Source organism: Capsella rubella, unplaced genomic scaffold (genome assembly GCF_000375325.1).
Source record: "Capsella rubella cultivar Monte Gargano unplaced genomic scaffold, Caprub1_0 scaffold_7, whole genome shotgun sequence".
Lineage (NCBI taxonomy): Eukaryota > Viridiplantae > Streptophyta > Magnoliopsida > Brassicales > Brassicaceae > Capsella > Capsella rubella.
This window is the reverse complement of record NW_006238917.1, coordinates 1,037,243-1,054,260: the sequence shown is the minus strand read 5'-3', so window position 1 is coordinate 1,054,260 and position 17,018 is coordinate 1,037,243. Positions and strand designations below refer to the sequence as shown.

Here is a 17,018-nt window from a genome sequence, read left to right as displayed (position 1 = left end):
GAAAACTATAGATGAATTTTCAAGAAAAAAAAAAGATAAATTATAATAACATAAGATGTATATCAATATATCATATAGTCTCTAAAAGTTTCTACAGTTGAAATTTTATCCCATAATTTTTTTTTTTCAAAACTCATACAACAAAAATAAACAAAGCAAACAAATTTCATAAAGAAGAGAATGAGAGAATGAGAGAATGATATAATGAGAGAATGAGAGAATGATATAATGAGAAAATGAGTATATATAGGAAGAGAAGTGATGAGAGTTACAATTTCATAAAACAATTATGGGAGTCAATTATAATTGATTGTGTATTGAAAAAATTGAATGGAAACTATAGTGCATGCAAATTTATGTTATTTCAGTTTTTATATTAAAGTGTGAGTTTAATGTATATGATTAAATGTGTTTTGTGATTTTTTTGTTTTTATCAGTTTTATATTAAAGTGTGAATCAAATATATAATATGTTTTAAAGTTACATGCCAAGTAGACCAATATGAAGATGGTAAAATCTTATATATATATATATATATATATATATATATATATATATATATATGATTTGTGAATAATATGATAGTTATTCTTTGATTTAAATTCATTATATTATTTTCTCAACTGTTTGATAATAGAAAATTAAATAAAATTTGTTTGATAATCTCTTTAATTCTTCTCTTATAAATTAACTTTTTAAAATTAGAAATTATGTTATAAATAATGTATTTCCCATATTAATAACTTTAAAAATGTATCTTTAAAGGAGTAGGAAAAAAAACTTTAAAAATGTATTTTTAAAGGAGTAGGAAAAAAAAGTCATAGCAATTTTCTTTGAATAAAAAATTATAGCAACTCCATTTTATGTTTAGCTTATATGATATTTAATTTAATTAGAAACTAAAATTAGGAAAAACATATTTTTGCAACAATGACACTTTTTTAAAAAACAAACCATACATATAACATATAACTTACAACACAATATCATAAAAAAATTAATGTTATATTATAGATAAATAAAAATGACACATGTCAAAAGCATAGAGCGACACATGTCGCATTGTGAGGCAAAGTTAAGAAGAAACCTTGTCTTATTATATAAGATTATTGAGTCCACGGGGAAAAAGAGTAGATAACAAATAATTTGTTTCTACTTCTACAGAAAATGTTTACAAAATCCAAAAATGTAAGAGAGAAAAGGAAAAGAAAACAGAAATGACAGGACAATTGTAAAGATAAAACAACGACAGTGTTTGCCCATAAACTTATGCTCTTGTCTTTTACCATATCTTTGATCGCGAAACATGTACAATTGTTTCGATAAAAAGAAGAAGAAAAAACTCATGCTTTTGCCTTTTTAAAATGCATTGTATGTTCGCCCATTGAAAGCTCGATCACTATGTTTTTTTTTTTCAAGTTATTTCAAATCAATATCTCCTAAATTGTGATAATAATAGTGACATATCAACGTAAAGTGTGTCTACTTCTTTAAACAGGGATCTGTACACATGCATGCAGTAAAGATGTATACATATATAGATAGATTGAATGGGACCAAGTATGGCGACGTGCATGCATGTGACTCTATATTGTAATTATCTTTTCATAATGCATCAACTATTTCAGGATTAGTCTTCTATTAGTTAGCTATGAATATGGCGTAGAACTTATAAACTAAGGATAGAGAGTCGTGTTTTGGTTTAAAACATTCTCAATTGCATGAAATAATACATAGATTCGTTGAGTATTTCTCTTGTTCTACCTAATTGTTGGCTCCTTCTTATCACTGTGCTTTACGTAAACACGTAAAGGACTTTGTGGTTATAATATTGTAAGATAATTGGTGTGTTTGGTATCTTCTCACCTCGCGTGCGGTATATTAATTTGTTTGTGAGTGTTGATAGAATCGAATTAGAAAACAATAATTGTCGTATGCATTATATACGTATAGCGGAATGGTTGATGTCAAAAAGGGTCCCAAGTCTATATTATCCAAAGATATCTTCTCAATTATCGTCAGCAACGAAAAACCAAAGAAGAGAATTATATACGCCATCAGCAGTGTAACGCCATGCCTTGTTTGGATATCCCTCTCATTAACATAGAATCGTGTTCCTCTTTTTGTCATTTTGAAAAAGAATTTGAATTGGTCAAATTCGTTTTTTTTTTGTACAAAATTAAATACGGTTTAGCTATTCGATGTATTTGTTACTAATAATCAAGGATATATCTCAGACGAAAATTGAACTCAACTTTAACATATGTAAGAAAACAAACTATGTATCTAATAATATGTTAATAGGCACATAGAAAGGGCTTACTATATTATTTTTTGGCTGTTTGAATTTTCTTTTCTATAAAATTTGTTGGTTATAGCAAAAATTAATCCAATGATAATGAGTCATGACATTATCACTCATTCCACTATGGCGTCCCGTAAACAGATAATTTGAATTATATGTGCCAGCTCTAAATTTTCATTGTCAAATTTAACAGACTAATTTTAGGATTTAAAAATGGTATCGTAGAATATTATCATATAGCATGCAGTACTGTTGCCTGTCTAATTCAAGGTGTTTGTTAACCATTGTCAATATGCGTACGTACTATGTAATATTTTTGACTTTACATTATGGACTATTGACAACAAATTAACGTGTACGTACCTACGTAGTACCGACTAAGTTTTAATTGTTTTATGGTTAAATTATATAATTCCGTTTGTATCTTCGTGTTTGGAATTGTATAATTCTTTTACAAATAATTTTTATAAAATTCTATTCTTTCTATAATATACTTTGTATTTATTTTTTACTATATAAGTTTATATCATGTGAGAGTCGATTAAAGGTAAATTACGTACATACTAAATTACTGATCAGATCAATATATATATAGGGGACAAGAATATTATTAAGTGAGTAAAGAATCAACCTTCAAGAAGAAAAAATGAGCATTTGAATAGTTTAATTTTAATATATCTATTATTCAACATATATTGTAATATTGCCGTCAAACGAAATCCTAAGTGAGATAGGTTGAAGTGACTATTCTAATGAACAATTTGCTCTTCCGAAGAAAAAAGTTGTTCTCGAAATGTCTAATCAAAGATAATGTATTATCCGTGCGATTAGTCTCTTCCTAAAAATAGTGACCATCTTCTTTTCATTTCGTTAAGTTATTTATAATTATTGGTCCCTTCAGCTTTTTAATCACACTATTATTGTTAGTATTAGTACACTATTTATTGAAGCCCCACATGTCGAGTGACCCAACGCCATGACCGAAACTAATATTAAACATATCACTGATAATATATGCATTGTTAAATTTTGTTTTTGGTGTTGAAACATAAATATCCATATACAAAACAAAGAACAAATTTTCGCGAAAAATGAGAGACAAAAACCTTGGAATTAAATGGAGCAAGTTGGGGAGGGTACAGCACGAACGACGATCATGAACCTAAATGAAATGTCCATACAGACCATTCTTTGCTTTTATGGTGCTCTGTTATTTATGAGAGTTGGGTTGTCATCATTTTACATATAGTATTATTTTGGCTGTTAACTTCGATGAACACTTAAAATCATAATTTCTAGTAAGACAATAGTTGCTTAACAGCCTTACATTTGTCAAATCAGTAATAAATTGAAGTTAGATGACTAATAAAAATCTTAAGTTTGTAGAAATTGATATTGCTAACTAAAAAATCTACAAGCACATTCACACTTTACAATAATCCTCTTCTCATATAACAATAAAATCATATGCTTAGCAGTCTAATTGGGACTATGCTATATGTTTATCTCTCCCTCTCTCTCACGGACCATTAGTTTTTGGTTGATTGTAATTTATTTATGCTTTTCAAATTATACACGTGAATATGTACATCTTTTCATAGGATTTGCAATTCCGGATTCTCATCCGTCCTAGGAGGTTGTATGTGTGTAATATTTATTAGTACTAGAGTATTAAACAATGTTAACACCAAGTACGATGGTATTATACTTATATATATGCTATAGATTGATTAAAACTTTTTAAAAGAGACATGCTCAATGTGAACCGAACCAGTATATGTATTAGACTTGTAGCTAACAGTCAACTTAAACATAATAGTTAACTCAATCTAAAAATAGTACTAATCATAATCATAATCATAATCAGCGTGATGTTAAAACGATTTGATATCTAACATAAATTTAAATATGCAGTAGATTAATAGATTATCAAGTTGCCTCCAAAACCAACAACATGATCGTCTAACCTACATATTATTCTACTAATTAATTAAAGAGACGAAGAAAAAAAAAACGTAATGACGATTTAGTTTAAAGTCACTCCGTTATTAGCGTTATAAGCAAACCTCATTAGTATTTGACCGTCACTATCGACGACCGAACAAAGAGCGAGTCACAAGAAATTGAGCCACGTAAGTCCAGAACGACGCCTATGACCAATAAAAGACAAAATAAAAAAAAAACCACAGCACCGGTAAACTCTTACGTGGCAGAGACATGTGGGTCTCGCATGTCTCCGTAAACTGACATTAGCTTATTTGTCCACTGTACCTTTTGTCCCCCGTCTCGGCTACAACCCTGTGACAAACAAAGATCAAGTCAAAATATCTAACCAAAACTACTCTCGTCCACGTGGACTTCGCTGACGTGGAGCTTTCCCCTTCTATAAATACAACCTTCCCTTCGCCGAGTTATCCTCATCATCAAAACGAGTAAAGCATTTGCTAATATTAAACACTCTCTTTGCTTTTTGTAAAAACATTCCATCGATACACAATCATGGCTGTTGATTCGCCTCTTCAATCTCGGATGTCCTCACCTACGACCTCTGAGAAAGACGTCAAGGCTCTCATGTTCATCGAGGAGATGACTCGAAACCCTGACTCCGTTCAAGAGAAGGTTCTTGGAGAGATACTAAGTCGTAACTCCGACACAGAATATCTGAAACGGTTCGGTCTCAACGGCTCCGTTGATCGTAAAACGTTCAAGAGCAGAGTTCCGGTGGTCACGTATGAAGATTTGAAGCCGGAGATTCAACGCATATCCAATGGTGATCGCTCTCCGATCTTGTCTTCTCACCCCATCACCGAGTTTCTCACAAGGTATATTTATTAGGTCAACTTTATCAGAAATTTACATCATAATACCAAAATATAAAAATAAAAAAATTTAAACAATTATAACTAACTCGTAGTTTGTAAATTTTGTCTGTATATGCGCAGCTCTGGAACATCTGCTGGTGAGAGGAAATTAATGCCAACAATTGAAGAAGACTTAGACCGACGTCAGCTTTTATACAGTCTTCTCATGCCTGTCATGAATCTGTTAGTATATATTCTTCTAACATTTGTTTTTCTATATAGATTTTATCTTTTGATAATAAATTATTAAATTGACCAAAAATGTTTTAATACAGCTACGTGCCGGGATTAGACAAAGGCAAAGGCTTATACTTCTTGTTTGTGAAGTCGGAGTCCAAGACCTCAGGTGGGTTACCGGCTCGTCCGGTTCTCACGAGTTACTACAAAAGTGACCACTTCAAGAGAAGACCGTACGACCCGTACAATGTCTACACTAGTCCTAACGAAGTCATCCTCTGCCCTGACTCGTCTCAAAGCATGTATGCTCAAATGCTATGTGGTCTCTTAATGCGCCAAGATGTTCTCCGCCTTGGTGCTGTCTTTGCTTCCGGTCTCCTCCGTGCCATAAGCTTCCTCCAGAACAATTGGAAGGAGCTTGCTCGGGATATCTCAACCGGAAGCTTAAGTTCAAGAATCTTTGATCCTGCCATTAAAAGTCGCATGTCAAAGATATTGACAAAACCTGATCAAGAACTAGCTGAGTTTCTGACTGGTGTTTGTTCACAAGAGAACTGGGAAGGGATTATCACAAAGATATGGCCTAACACGAAGTACCTCGATGTGATTGTTACTGGAGCGATGGCTCAGTATATCCCGACGTTGGAGTACTATAGCGGCGGATTACCAATGGCTTGCACGATGTATGCTTCCTCCGAAAGTTACTTTGGTATTAACCTAAAGCCAATGTGTAAACCCTCTGAGGTTTCTTACACAATCATGCCCAACATGGCGTACTTCGAGTTCCTCCCACATAATCACGATGGAGATGGAGCAGCACAAGCATCATTAGAAGAAACCGCACTCGTGGATTTAGCTGACGTTGAGGTCGGGAAAGAGTATGAACTCGTGATCACGACTTATGCGGGACTTTGCCGTTACAGAGTCGGTGACATTCTCCGTGTCACGGGGTTCCACAATTCCGCTCCACAGTTCAAATTCATTCGAAGAAAGAACGTTTTGTTAAGCATCGAATCCGATAAAACCGACGAGGCTGAGCTACAAAAGGCAGTGGAGAATGCATCGAGGTTGTTTGCAGACCAAGGAACACGGGTGATCGAGTACACGAGCTACGCAGATACGAAGACTATACCGGGTCATTACGTAATCTATTGGGAGCTACTTGGTAGAGACCAAACCAATGCTCTTCCTAGCGACGAAGTCATGGCTAAGTGCTGCTTGGAGATGGAGGAATCACTAAACTCGGTTTATAGACAAAGCCGAGTCGCTGATAAGTCGATTGGTCCGTTGGAGATACGTGTGGTGCAGAACGGTACCTTTGAGGAGCTCATGGACTATGCCATCTCCAGAGGTGCTTCGATTAACCAGTATAAGGTCCCAAGGTGCGTGAGCTTCACACCAATCATGGAGCTGCTTGACTCTAGAGTTGTGTCTACTCATTTCAGCCCTTCGTTGCCGTATTGGTCCCCAGAACGACGTCGTTAGATGAAACTCTAATGAAAGATATAAAGCCGATTGATGCTGTTCGGTTCTATAATATAAAGCTCTGTTTCCGATTTCTAAGACTCTTTTAGATTACTTGTTAATTGTTATGTTGTTGTGTTTAGGGTTCTTAAATCGTATAATAAATTTGAAGAACGTACTGATGTTTTTTCCTCTCCTTTTGTCGGATTTCAGCTAATTAATTAGTACATTAAAATAAAATAAAACAACAATTGAGATGAATTGCCGAAATTCAGCGAAACCCAAAATGTTATATTATGTCTTAAGCAACGGCCCATTTCAAGTTGAGGCCCAAAATTGGTACGGTAGATAATTTAATTAAAAAAAACCATTCCAGTTTTTACATATAGAATCTGTCAAGTTGCTCTTAATTGTGAGCCAATTTTTCTAGTTTATTTGTGACAAAAAAAGAAAAAAAAAACAAAAGAAAAATAATCTGTCAAGTGGCCCATTTAGTATTACAAACTGTTTGCCTTTTTCTATTTACTAAAAAAGGTAGTATTACAAAATGTTGCTAGTCAATATTTTGTTCTTTAAAAATTAATAATTATTGTATACAACATTTTCATAATTTTAACGTGTAGATATTGATAATCCCAATTTTCTTTTTCCATATAAATATATACCTTCACCAACTGTGGTTGTCGTAGTCACTTTCTGATGATTCAATATTATATGTTGTTTGGAGTTACAGACCATGCTGTGGTTGTCGACTAGTGACTTATTATATATTATCATCCAATGTTCGGAAAGATTTAAATTTGTATCATAGTTTCTACCGGAAACGGATACGCGGAAACGAAACGTTTCGGAAACGAGAAACGAGTTTTTTATGAAATTAGGATATGGAAACGTATTGGAAACGCTAATAATATATACATATATCTATATATAATATTAACATCAAACATCCAAACTATATTAATTTTAAATATTTGAAATAACACGTTAATCAAAATATATATACTAAATAATTTAACTAAAAGATAAATATTAAAACATTGAAATCCAAAATTTATATATTAAAATATCATATATTATTGTATATGTGTATTTAAATTGAATTAATCAGGTTTTAAAGTTATAAAAGTAATCACTCTATATATTATAAATCAAAATTTTTGTTTATTGAATTTCTAAATTAAAAGTTTAAGATTTCGTCGGGTTTCCAAAATGGAAACGCGAGTTTCTATCGTGTTTCTAAATAAAAAAAATTTGGAATCGTGTTTCCGTTAGAATTTCCGAGTTTCCAAGAGTTTCTGTTTCCGAAACGTTTCGGAAACGGGAAACGCACTTCAAAAAAAGTTTCCATGCAACCTAGGTTTCTACTTCTACCAATAGTCCAAAAATTTCTCCACCTAAACTTCCAAGTGGACTAATTATACAATATCGAATAATAATAAAAATGCCTCTCAGTTGGCTAAAGAATGCAAAAAAAAAAGGAGCATAAGAAAAAAAATATAACCATTTGCAATAGTATAATATCCAAGCTAGTATTTATAAAATGAATGATTAGGAAATAAGCATTTTATTATCTGTACAGATTTGTAGAATGGTACTTCGCTAGTAATAATGTCATTGCGTTCTTCGTAAAACCAAAATAAAATATTTAACGCTTAGTTTGAATATCTCCTTTTGTCTTATCTGTACACCTTAAGAAAATGGAAATTAGGAACCGAACTTTTGTGACTTAAATTTAATTAATTTTTGAAACAAATCTAAATTTTAAAAAAATAATGCAGAAATATAGTGGAAAATAAGTATCATAAAAAGCAGCTTATAACGAACTGAGCAACTTAATATGACAAAATCTGATATAGAATAAGATAGACTCTATTGAGTAAATTAAATTGACTGTTATAACAATTTAAAACAAAATAAAACATTAAAGCTCATGGCTCAAAGAAGATAAAAGTAAACAGAAATAGTATAACTTTGAATATGTGAGATCGCAACATGTAACTCCATATGCTAATACCAGCTATCTTTTGGGGTTTGCTAGATGTCCCGTACGTGGAGAGGGAACTGATGCAATTAGTGCAAATGGAACTTTTTAATTAGAGGAACGGAATTAAGAGCTAGATCTGACATTGGGAATACTGTATTTGTATATGATATCTTTTGGGTAAGATTTATGACGAAGTTATATCCGAATACATTTAGGTCTAGTTTGGTAGTCGCATAATTTGAAGATTCTCAAACTATAAAAGTAATCCAGAGGCTTTGCCACGCCACTGTAACATGACAAAACCTGATTTTAAGATGATATACGCGAGACTTTGTCTTATCCCTCTCCAATTCAGTGAAGTTCTTTACCACAGTTCAACAAGTGACCCTTTAAAAATCTCAAGCATGTATATATATCACATGGCTAGCTTTATGTGTGCTTAGCGGCACTTGGTTCAGAGAAACGTGGTCTCCGTTAGCTCGAGCCTCAAGACCAGCTGGTTCCATAATTCTCAAGTCGAGATTGTATTGATTAAGTCAAAGGTGGTCAACTTTGTCAATCTGACTTATTTTATGACTTCTTTTCGAGCATTTCGAAACAACATTATCATATGAATATATTTATGCTCACAATAAATAAAATATATCTCGTGGGGAAAAAATAATGGTACCCAACTATATAATAATTTCCTCGACTCCATTACTATACTGCTAAACTTCTTTCAGAAAAAAGGAAGCTCAAATATGTTTTACTACTATGTGATTATTCTACCTTTATCTCTCTTTCTCTTGGCTTACAAATTCTTCTTCGCCTCCAAATCGCAACGTTACAACCTCCCTCCTTCTCCCCCTTACTCTCTCCCAATCCTCGGCCACCACCGCCTCCTCAAACCGCCGGTCCACCGTCTCTTCCAACGTCTCTCCAAAACCCACGGCCCAATCTTCTCCCTCAAGTTCGGCTCCCGCAGCGCCGTCGTGATCTCCTCATCCTCACTCGCAACAGAATGCTTCACTGGCCAAAACGACATCATTCTATCAAACCGACCTTGTTTCCTAACGGCCAAATACGTCGCTTACAACTACACAACGGTCGGAACCGCGCCTTACGGCGACCACTGGCGTAACCTCCGCCGCATTTGCTCCCTCGAAATCCTCTCCTCGAACCGTCTCACCAACTTCCTCCACATCCGCAAAGACGAAATCCGCCGTATGCTCACGAGACTCTCACGTGACGTCAACAAAGACATCGAGCTAGAGCCGCTCTTGTCTGATCTGACGTTCAACAACATCGTGAGAATGGTTACAGGGAAGAGATACTACGGAGACGAAGTCCATAACGAAGAAGAGGCGAATGTTTTCAAGAAACTCGTCGCCGACATCAACGACAGTAGCGGCGCTAGGCATCCCGGAGATTACTTGCCCTTCTTGAAGATATTTGGAGGGAGCTTTGAGAAGAAAGTGAAAGCTGTCGCGAAAAACATGGACGAGATCTTGCAGCGTCTCCTTGAAGAGTGTAAGAGAGATAAAGACGGTAACACTATGGTAAATCACTTGCTCTCTCTCCAACAACATGAGCCAGAGTATTACACTGACATCACCATCAAAGGCCTAATGCTGGTAACGAATCCTTAACACACTCGTATACACATATTGTATGTGTTTATGCAAATTAATCTTTGGTAGTTTCGTTAGGTTTCATTCAATTTTGTTTTGTTTCCAAATTCTGGTGGTTCAAAAATATAGAAAAAGTTATCATATTTAATATTTGAAATTTTCGGGAAAAAATCTTATTTAAGTTAAAAGATTTGTTGAGTTAATTTATAGGTTAGGTTGTTAATTAGGTGCAGCTTGACCTTGGTTTAGAGTCTGTTTATAAATTGTAAAATCGAAGACACGTTATTCGACTTTTTAGGCATAATATTTAAGAATCGTTACTTAGAATTGGCATGGTCCGGCGTCTGTGTACAGATTTGTGTCTCAGTCTCTGATTATAAAAGTTTGCTAATCATGGGGAATTACAGGGCATGATGATCGCTGGAACAGACACCTCCGCCGTGACATTGGAGTGGGCGATGTCGAGTTTGCTAAACCATCCAGAGTCATTAGAGAAAGCAAAACTAGAGATTGACGAGATAATCGGACAAGAACGTTTGATTGACGAACCAGACGTTGCAAACTTGCCTTACCTACAAAACATAGTGTCCGAAACATTCCGGTTATTCCCGGCGGCGCCGCTTCTGGTGCCAAGATCACCGACGGAGGATATCAAAGTAGGAGGATACGACGTGCCGCGTGGCACGATGGTGATGGTTAACGCGTGGGCTATACACAGAGATCCAAATCTTTGGAACGAACCGGAGAAGTTTAAACCAGAGAGGTTTAACGGGGGAGAAGACGTTCATAAGCTGATGCCGTTTGGTAATGGACGGAGATCGTGTCCCGGCGCCGCGTTAGGGCAGAAGATAGTGACGTTGGCGTTAGGTTCGTTGATTCAATGCTTTGACTGGGAAAAAGTCAACGGCGAGGAGATTGATATGACGGAGACTCCGGGGATGGCGATGCGTAAGAAAGTACCTTTACGGGCTTTATGTCGATCTCGGCCCATTATGTATAAGCTTCAGGCTCATTTACACGCTTAGTTTTTCTTTTAACTACTTTTTTGGTTTTCTCAGCAAACTTGTTAGGTTTTGGCTATGTGTCTAATGATTTGCCCATATTTAATTCTAATAAAAAATGTACTTTTATCGTGACCAAAAATAATATTATATACTACACACTTAGAAAAGTAAAATTATATTTTGTTGGTATTTATTTGGTCGTAACGGATTTTCTCATTAATCAAATTATGTCCATTGAGGGCAAGGATGATCTCAATTAGAATTCAGTTTTTTTTTTTTGTATATTTATTGATTTCGGTTTACGAATAGTTTGGTTGAGTTTTATTTGTCTTTGATTCGTATTCGAGATTCGTTAAATATATCTTTAATTTTTCAAAGAATATTATTTTTGGATAGCTTTTTTGATCTTTTTCGATTCGGTTTGATTCTGGATCAAAACCACTAATGAAATGTATAAGTAGCTTTTTTCAAATGTTGATGTCCATTGTCTAGTTGTCCACTCCACTAATTGGAATACAATTCGAAAGATAATTAAATAATAGTTAAACCTAAACTATTAGTGGAAGGCTGGGAGCACAAAGATGGAAAATAAGGAAGAATTTATTTTATTTTTAAGCTTCTCTACACGTGTTACGAAAAAAAGGAAATTGTAACACATGGATCGTATAAAACCTTATTATATAAAAATGTTACAAACGAAACGGAAACCTGTTATCTGATATCTAGTGCTGTCTAAAAGAAAAATTGTTTTGATGTTTTACTTTTACTTTGCTTTGGTCTAGGTCCAAATATGTATTATTATTTGTTGGCGATTCTATTGCATTCGCCGGCCCGCATAGATGATAGAACTGCCGTCAAACTCTGATTAAACGATACGGTCTAAGAAGTTGCCTCAGCAACAAGTTTAGACATAATTGGTCGAGGTCGGCACATAACACGTAAAGGCTTAAGATTACGCATCACAATCCCTCGAGATTCCTCCATATCAATCTTATCACCATTCACAGTCTTCCAATCAAAGCATTGGACCATTGCTCCTACTGTCCACGTCACTGTCTTCATCCCGAGGGCAGAACCAGGACACTGTCTCCTACCGTTCCCAAACGGCATCAGAGTCTGAACACTGTCGATGGATCCATCAATTTTGATATTTTTCCCACTAAATCTTTCAGGATTAAACTCTTCTGGATTGTGCCAGAGCTCCGGGTCTCTGTGTATAGCCCACGCGTTGATCACAACTGTTGTGCCACGTGGTATGTCATACCCACCGACTTTCATGTTCTCGGAAGCTTCCCTAGGGAGCAAGATCGGGGACACCGGGTTTAACCGGAATGTCTCAGACACAATATTTTGAAGGTAAGGAAGGTCGGAGATGTCTTCTTCGTCGATGAGACGGTCTTGTCCGATCTTTTCATCGATCTCCGCGCTTGCTTTTTTTAACACATCCCGATGGTTCAGCAAGTTTGCCATAACCCATCCGATCATAACTGAAGTAGTATCTGATCCTGGGATTATCATAGCCTGCATATAAATTGATTCATGAAAAATAAAGGTATAAAATTGATCCATACGCATAATATATAACCAAATATAAATATATAATCACTTAGAGAAATATGATGATCAATAACAAATATAAAAATTGTTTATAACCACGTGTTACCATCATTAACCCTTTGATGGTTACGTCGTTGTAATACTCAGGTTCTTGATCCTGCAAAGACACCAAGTGATTGATCATACTGTTTCCATCCCTGTCTTTCCGACACTCGTCGAGGAGACGCTGCAAAGTCTTGTCCACGGAATTGCCGATACGTTTCACCTGCTTCTCGTACTTGCACCCAAAGAATTTCAAGAAAGGCAAATAATTGCTAGGATTATTCGCGGAGCTGTTTTCGAAAATATCTATGATGAGATTCTTGAATATCTCTGCCTCTTCCTTGTCACGAACATCATCGCCGTAGTATCTCTTCCCCGTCACCATCCTCACGACATTGTTGAGCGCTAAATCTGACAATGGGGGTTCGAGTACGACCTCCTTGAAAGAATCGAGTTGATAATTACCCTTAGTGGTGTGTTCACGTGCAAGTCTCCTGAGCATCCGACGGAGCTCGTCTCTCCTAATATCTAGGAAGCTTGCGAGGCGTTGGGAGGAGAGAATCTCCACGGAGCTGATGCGCCTGAGGTTTCTCCAATGTTCGTTGTAGGGGGAGGTTCCGATGGTGGTGTTATTGTAAGCAATGTATTTGTTTGTCATGGATAAAGGCCGGTTTGACAAAATGATATCATTTGGGCCGCTGAAGCATTCTTTAACTAGAGGGTAAGACGATATAACGACGAGACGGCGATACCCGAAGCGGAGGGTGAATATGGGACCGTACTTTTTGGAGTAGCTATGGAAGAAACGGTGGAGGAGTGGTTTGATGAGGTGGAGATGTCCGACGACAGGAAGACCCGGAGGACCTGGTGGAATGTTGAAACGTTGTCTTTTAGAACTGAAACTGTAAGCTATGTAGAGTAAGGGGACGATGAAAATCATCACGAGAAAATAAAACTGAAACATCTTTCCTTTTGGCTCTCTTTCTTTTTCTTGATTGAAATGAAATCCTATAACTTATAATAGAGGCCAAGGGGCTCAGTAATCAATACCATTATTAATATTGTGGGATCGAATATGTGTGACAAAGCGACAAACAAAAAAAAAAACAAAAGGACGTGGGTCAAGAAATAAGCTCAACCACCTCTGTCGTATATATGCCTTATAAAAAGCATAGACTGATTTCGCAAGAACACATTGTTACTCATTTTATATTGTGCAAAACATGTTTCCGATATTAAAGAAAGGATAATATTCATTTTTCTATATCAAAGGATAATATTTAATTTTTGATATTCGATTCTCTTAAGATCATGCCACCATTGTTGCCCAATGCCCATATCGAAGCATATACATTAATTATATATACACACGTACGGCCAATTTCTTTTTAACCCCGTTAAGGATATTAACTATATCAAAACAGATCCTACAAAGTCTTTTATATATACGCTTAGAGATTGAGAATATTCAAAAACAGTTAAGATTCATTTATACTACTTCTTATGCAAAATTGTTACCTTGTGCTGCGTTTGTGTAACCAACGAGGACAACGTGTGAATGAATTGATAAAAAGCTATATTTGGCAATAGCAACCACAAAAAAGAGCTGAAGCCTTTTTCTCCAAAAACTAATCATATTCAGATTTTTCCTGCTATTTTCATGGGTTTAGAATTTTTCTTTCTTCATCCAATCTTTGGTCATTATAATTAGTGTTTCTGAAACTCAAAACAAACAATGTAAACGATAAAAAATAATACAAAAAAATATATTTTCATTGATGGATTTTTTTATTTGGGTAAAACTACAAAACAAGTTTGTTGGATACGTAATCGACAATGACGCTATCCTTCAAGACTTGTTCTTCTCCTCGATCATCACCAAAATCAACAACCGGAGCAGACGATGCTGCTGCTCAATTCTTCAATCACAAAACGAGTTACAGAGCACACACAACCACACTCTTCTTCATTCTTGTTCCACTCTCTCTCTTTGGTCTGTTCTCTCTCTATTGTTCCCCAAACACGATTTATCGAGCTGCCTTCTTTGCCACGGTACGCCCGACTAAATCAAGAATCGTCAGTTACGTGATCAACACTCAAGATTCAAGCCCTCAACAATCCAACGGTTCTCGCAGGATCAAAGCCGAAGCTGTTCTCTGGCCAGGATGGGAGATCCTTGTGATCGTTTCACCGGAGGAGAAAGTTCTCCCGCCTCAGCTTCCAGGGGAGAACTACACATGTTTTTACCCTAACGGTGAGAAAGCCACGGCGAGGTTCGTCGCGATTCTCCCTTTCACGAACCGTACGACATTCAGATGCAGCCTTCCCGGTATATACCGCCACCACCATCCGATCCCTACTCCGGTACTTGCCACTTCCAAAACATTCCAACTCTCACCGGAAACACGTTGGCCTGATCTTCCTCTATGGAACTTCGTCGTTTTCGAAGCCATTTCAACGGAAAACGACGTCGTTCTCTTAGTCAAAGGGCCGAACCGTGGATTAGGCTCCAATAAACCTCCCGAGTCGTTTCGTTGCGTGTTCGGTGAGGAATCCGACACCGCCATTAGAACCCCCGTGACGAGCTCCGTTCAAGAGGTGTTCCGATGTTCATTCCCTAACAAAACGATCGATACGCCGGTCAAAATCTACCTCGAGGCGGTGGCAACCGATCATAAGGAGGAGACAAAGACAGTCCCGTCTGTCGCGTACTTTAGCCCTAAGCGCACGTTAACAGAACCACGTGAGAAATCGCTACTGTGCGCGACGACGATGGTGTACAATGTAGCGAAGTATTTGAGAGAGTGGGTGATGTATCACGCGGCGATCGGAATACAAAGATTCATCATATACGATAATGGAAGCGACGACGAGTTAAACGACGTCGTTGAGGTTCTCAAGAGTGAAAGGTATGACATCACCAAAGTTTTTTGGATTTGGCCCAAGACGCAAGAGGCTGGGTTCTCCCACGCGGCGGTGTATGGAAACGATTTGTGCACCTGGATGATGTACCTTGACGTGGACGAGTTTCTCTTCTCTCCGTCTTGGGATAATAAGTCGCAGCCGTCGGATCAGATGATTAGGTCTCTTCTACCGTCGGATCATAGCATGATCGGACAGGTGTCGTTTAAATCGCACGAGTTTGGGCCTTCGAATCAGACTGAGCATCCACGTGGAGGTGTGACGCAAGGGTACACGTGTCGGCGAGAGGAAGATCAACGGCACAAGTCGATCGTGCGGCTAAGCGCGATTGAGCATTCTCTCTATACAGCGATTCACCACTTTGGTTTGAAGAAAGAGTATGAGTGGCGTGTGGCGGACACGGAGGAGGGAGTGGTGAACCACTACAAGTACCAGGCGTGGCTAGAGTTCAAGGCCAAGTTCAAACGGCGCGTGTCGGCGTACGTGGTGGATTGGACCAGAGTCTCTAACCCTAAGTCGAGAGATCGAACTCCTGGGTTGGGCTTTAGGCCCATTGAACCGGAAGGATGGGGCCAGAGATTCTGCGAAGTCAAGGACCTGAGGTTAAAGAGGTTAACCAGAAAATGGTTCAGTCACCCGGTTAAAGACGGTTATAAAATGGCATGGCAAAGATGAAAGTTTCATTAGATTTTGGATGGGTTATTGTGTTAATAGTATAGTTGTGTGACAGATCCTTTTCACTGTTTTTGTAAACTGGATTTGAATTTTTTGGTTAGGTGAAAGCATAGAAACTAAAATTTGTAGCTAGAGTTACTTTTCAGATACAACTTCTTCATATGTAAACTTGGTTGCATCATATGCGGATATCAATAATTGAAAAGAATCTGTTACAGATGACCTTGTGATGACGTACGATGAAGAAACTGCAAGGCAATTAATTATCCTTCTCCTCCTCTCACGAGTCACGACCGCAAGAAAATACTATTATTGTAGCTTAGTGACTTTCTCCTTTTGCTTTGATAAAGTAAATACCTTTGTTATTAAATTAATAATTAATAATTGATTAATTCATTTCCTTTGCTTCTT

The 17,018-nt window shown here is 36.7% G+C and overlaps 4 protein-coding genes across 4 annotated transcripts; 3 read left to right on the top strand and 1 right to left on the bottom strand.

Annotated features, from left to right (window-relative positions):
• Positions 1–4,747: 4,747 nt before the first annotated feature.
• LOC17880464 (indole-3-acetic acid-amido synthetase GH3.2) lies at positions 4,748–7,003 on the top strand. The gene is made up of 3 exons (XM_006283307.2): positions 4,748–5,127; positions 5,248–5,349; positions 5,442–7,003. The coding sequence occupies exons 1-3, from the start codon at positions 4,805–4,807 to the stop codon at positions 6,826–6,828; spliced, it is 1,812 nt and encodes a 603-aa protein (XP_006283369.1). The 5' UTR covers positions 4,748–4,804; the 3' UTR covers positions 6,829–7,003.
• A 2,455-nt stretch (positions 7,004–9,458) lies between these two features.
• LOC17877666 (cytochrome P450 81F3) lies at positions 9,459–11,539 on the top strand. Its single transcript, XM_006286011.2, has 2 exons — positions 9,459–10,410; positions 10,815–11,539. The coding sequence occupies exons 1-2, from the start codon at positions 9,538–9,540 to the stop codon at positions 11,430–11,432; spliced, it is 1,491 nt and encodes a 496-aa protein (XP_006286073.1). The 5' UTR covers positions 9,459–9,537; the 3' UTR covers positions 11,433–11,539.
• A 531-nt stretch (positions 11,540–12,070) lies between these two features.
• Positions 12,071–13,981, bottom strand: LOC17879850 (cytochrome P450 81F1). The gene is made up of 2 exons (XM_023779003.1): positions 13,075–13,981; positions 12,071–12,932 (listed from the first exon to the last, which is right to left on the bottom strand). The coding sequence occupies exons 1-2, from the start codon at positions 13,972–13,974 to the stop codon at positions 12,291–12,293; spliced, it is 1,542 nt and encodes a 513-aa protein (XP_023634771.1). The 5' UTR covers positions 13,975–13,981; the 3' UTR covers positions 12,071–12,290.
• An 865-nt stretch (positions 13,982–14,846) lies between these two features.
• Positions 14,847–16,698, top strand: LOC17880412 (glycosyltransferase family 92 protein At1g27200). The gene has a single exon (XM_006285789.2). It carries the CDS (start codon positions 14,847–14,849, stop codon positions 16,605–16,607), a length of 1,761 nt encoding a protein of 586 aa, XP_006285851.1. The 3' UTR covers positions 16,608–16,698.
• Positions 16,699–17,018: the final 320 nt, after the last annotated feature.

Excerpts from the sequence above, each read along its gene's own strand:
- LOC17880464 (XM_006283307.2), top strand. The coding sequence starts at position 4,805 with ATGGCTGTTGATTCGCCTCTTCAATCTCGGATGTCCTCACCTACGACC. Across the intron at positions 5,128-5,247 it reads ATCACCGAGTTTCTCACAAG|CTCTGGAACATCTGCTGGTG; the intron begins GTATATTTATTA and ends GTATATGCGCAG. Across the intron at positions 5,350-5,441 it reads CTCATGCCTGTCATGAATCT|CTACGTGCCGGGATTAGACA; the intron begins GTTAGTATATAT and ends GTTTTAATACAG.
- LOC17877666 (XM_006286011.2), top strand. The coding sequence starts at position 9,538 with ATGTTTTACTACTATGTGATTATTCTACCTTTATCTCTCTTTCTCTTG. Across the intron at positions 10,411-10,814 it reads CCATCAAAGGCCTAATGCTG|GGCATGATGATCGCTGGAAC; the intron begins GTAACGAATCCT and ends GGGGAATTACAG.
- LOC17879850 (XM_023779003.1), bottom strand. The coding sequence starts at position 13,974 with ATGTTTCAGTTTTATTTTCTCGTGATGATTTTCATCGTCCCCTTACTC. Across the intron at positions 12,933-13,074 it reads CCATCAAAGGGTTAATGATG|GCTATGATAATCCCAGGATC; the intron begins GTAACACGTGGT and ends ATTTATATGCAG.
- LOC17880412 (XM_006285789.2), top strand. The coding sequence starts at position 14,847 with ATGACGCTATCCTTCAAGACTTGTTCTTCTCCTCGATCATCACCAAAA.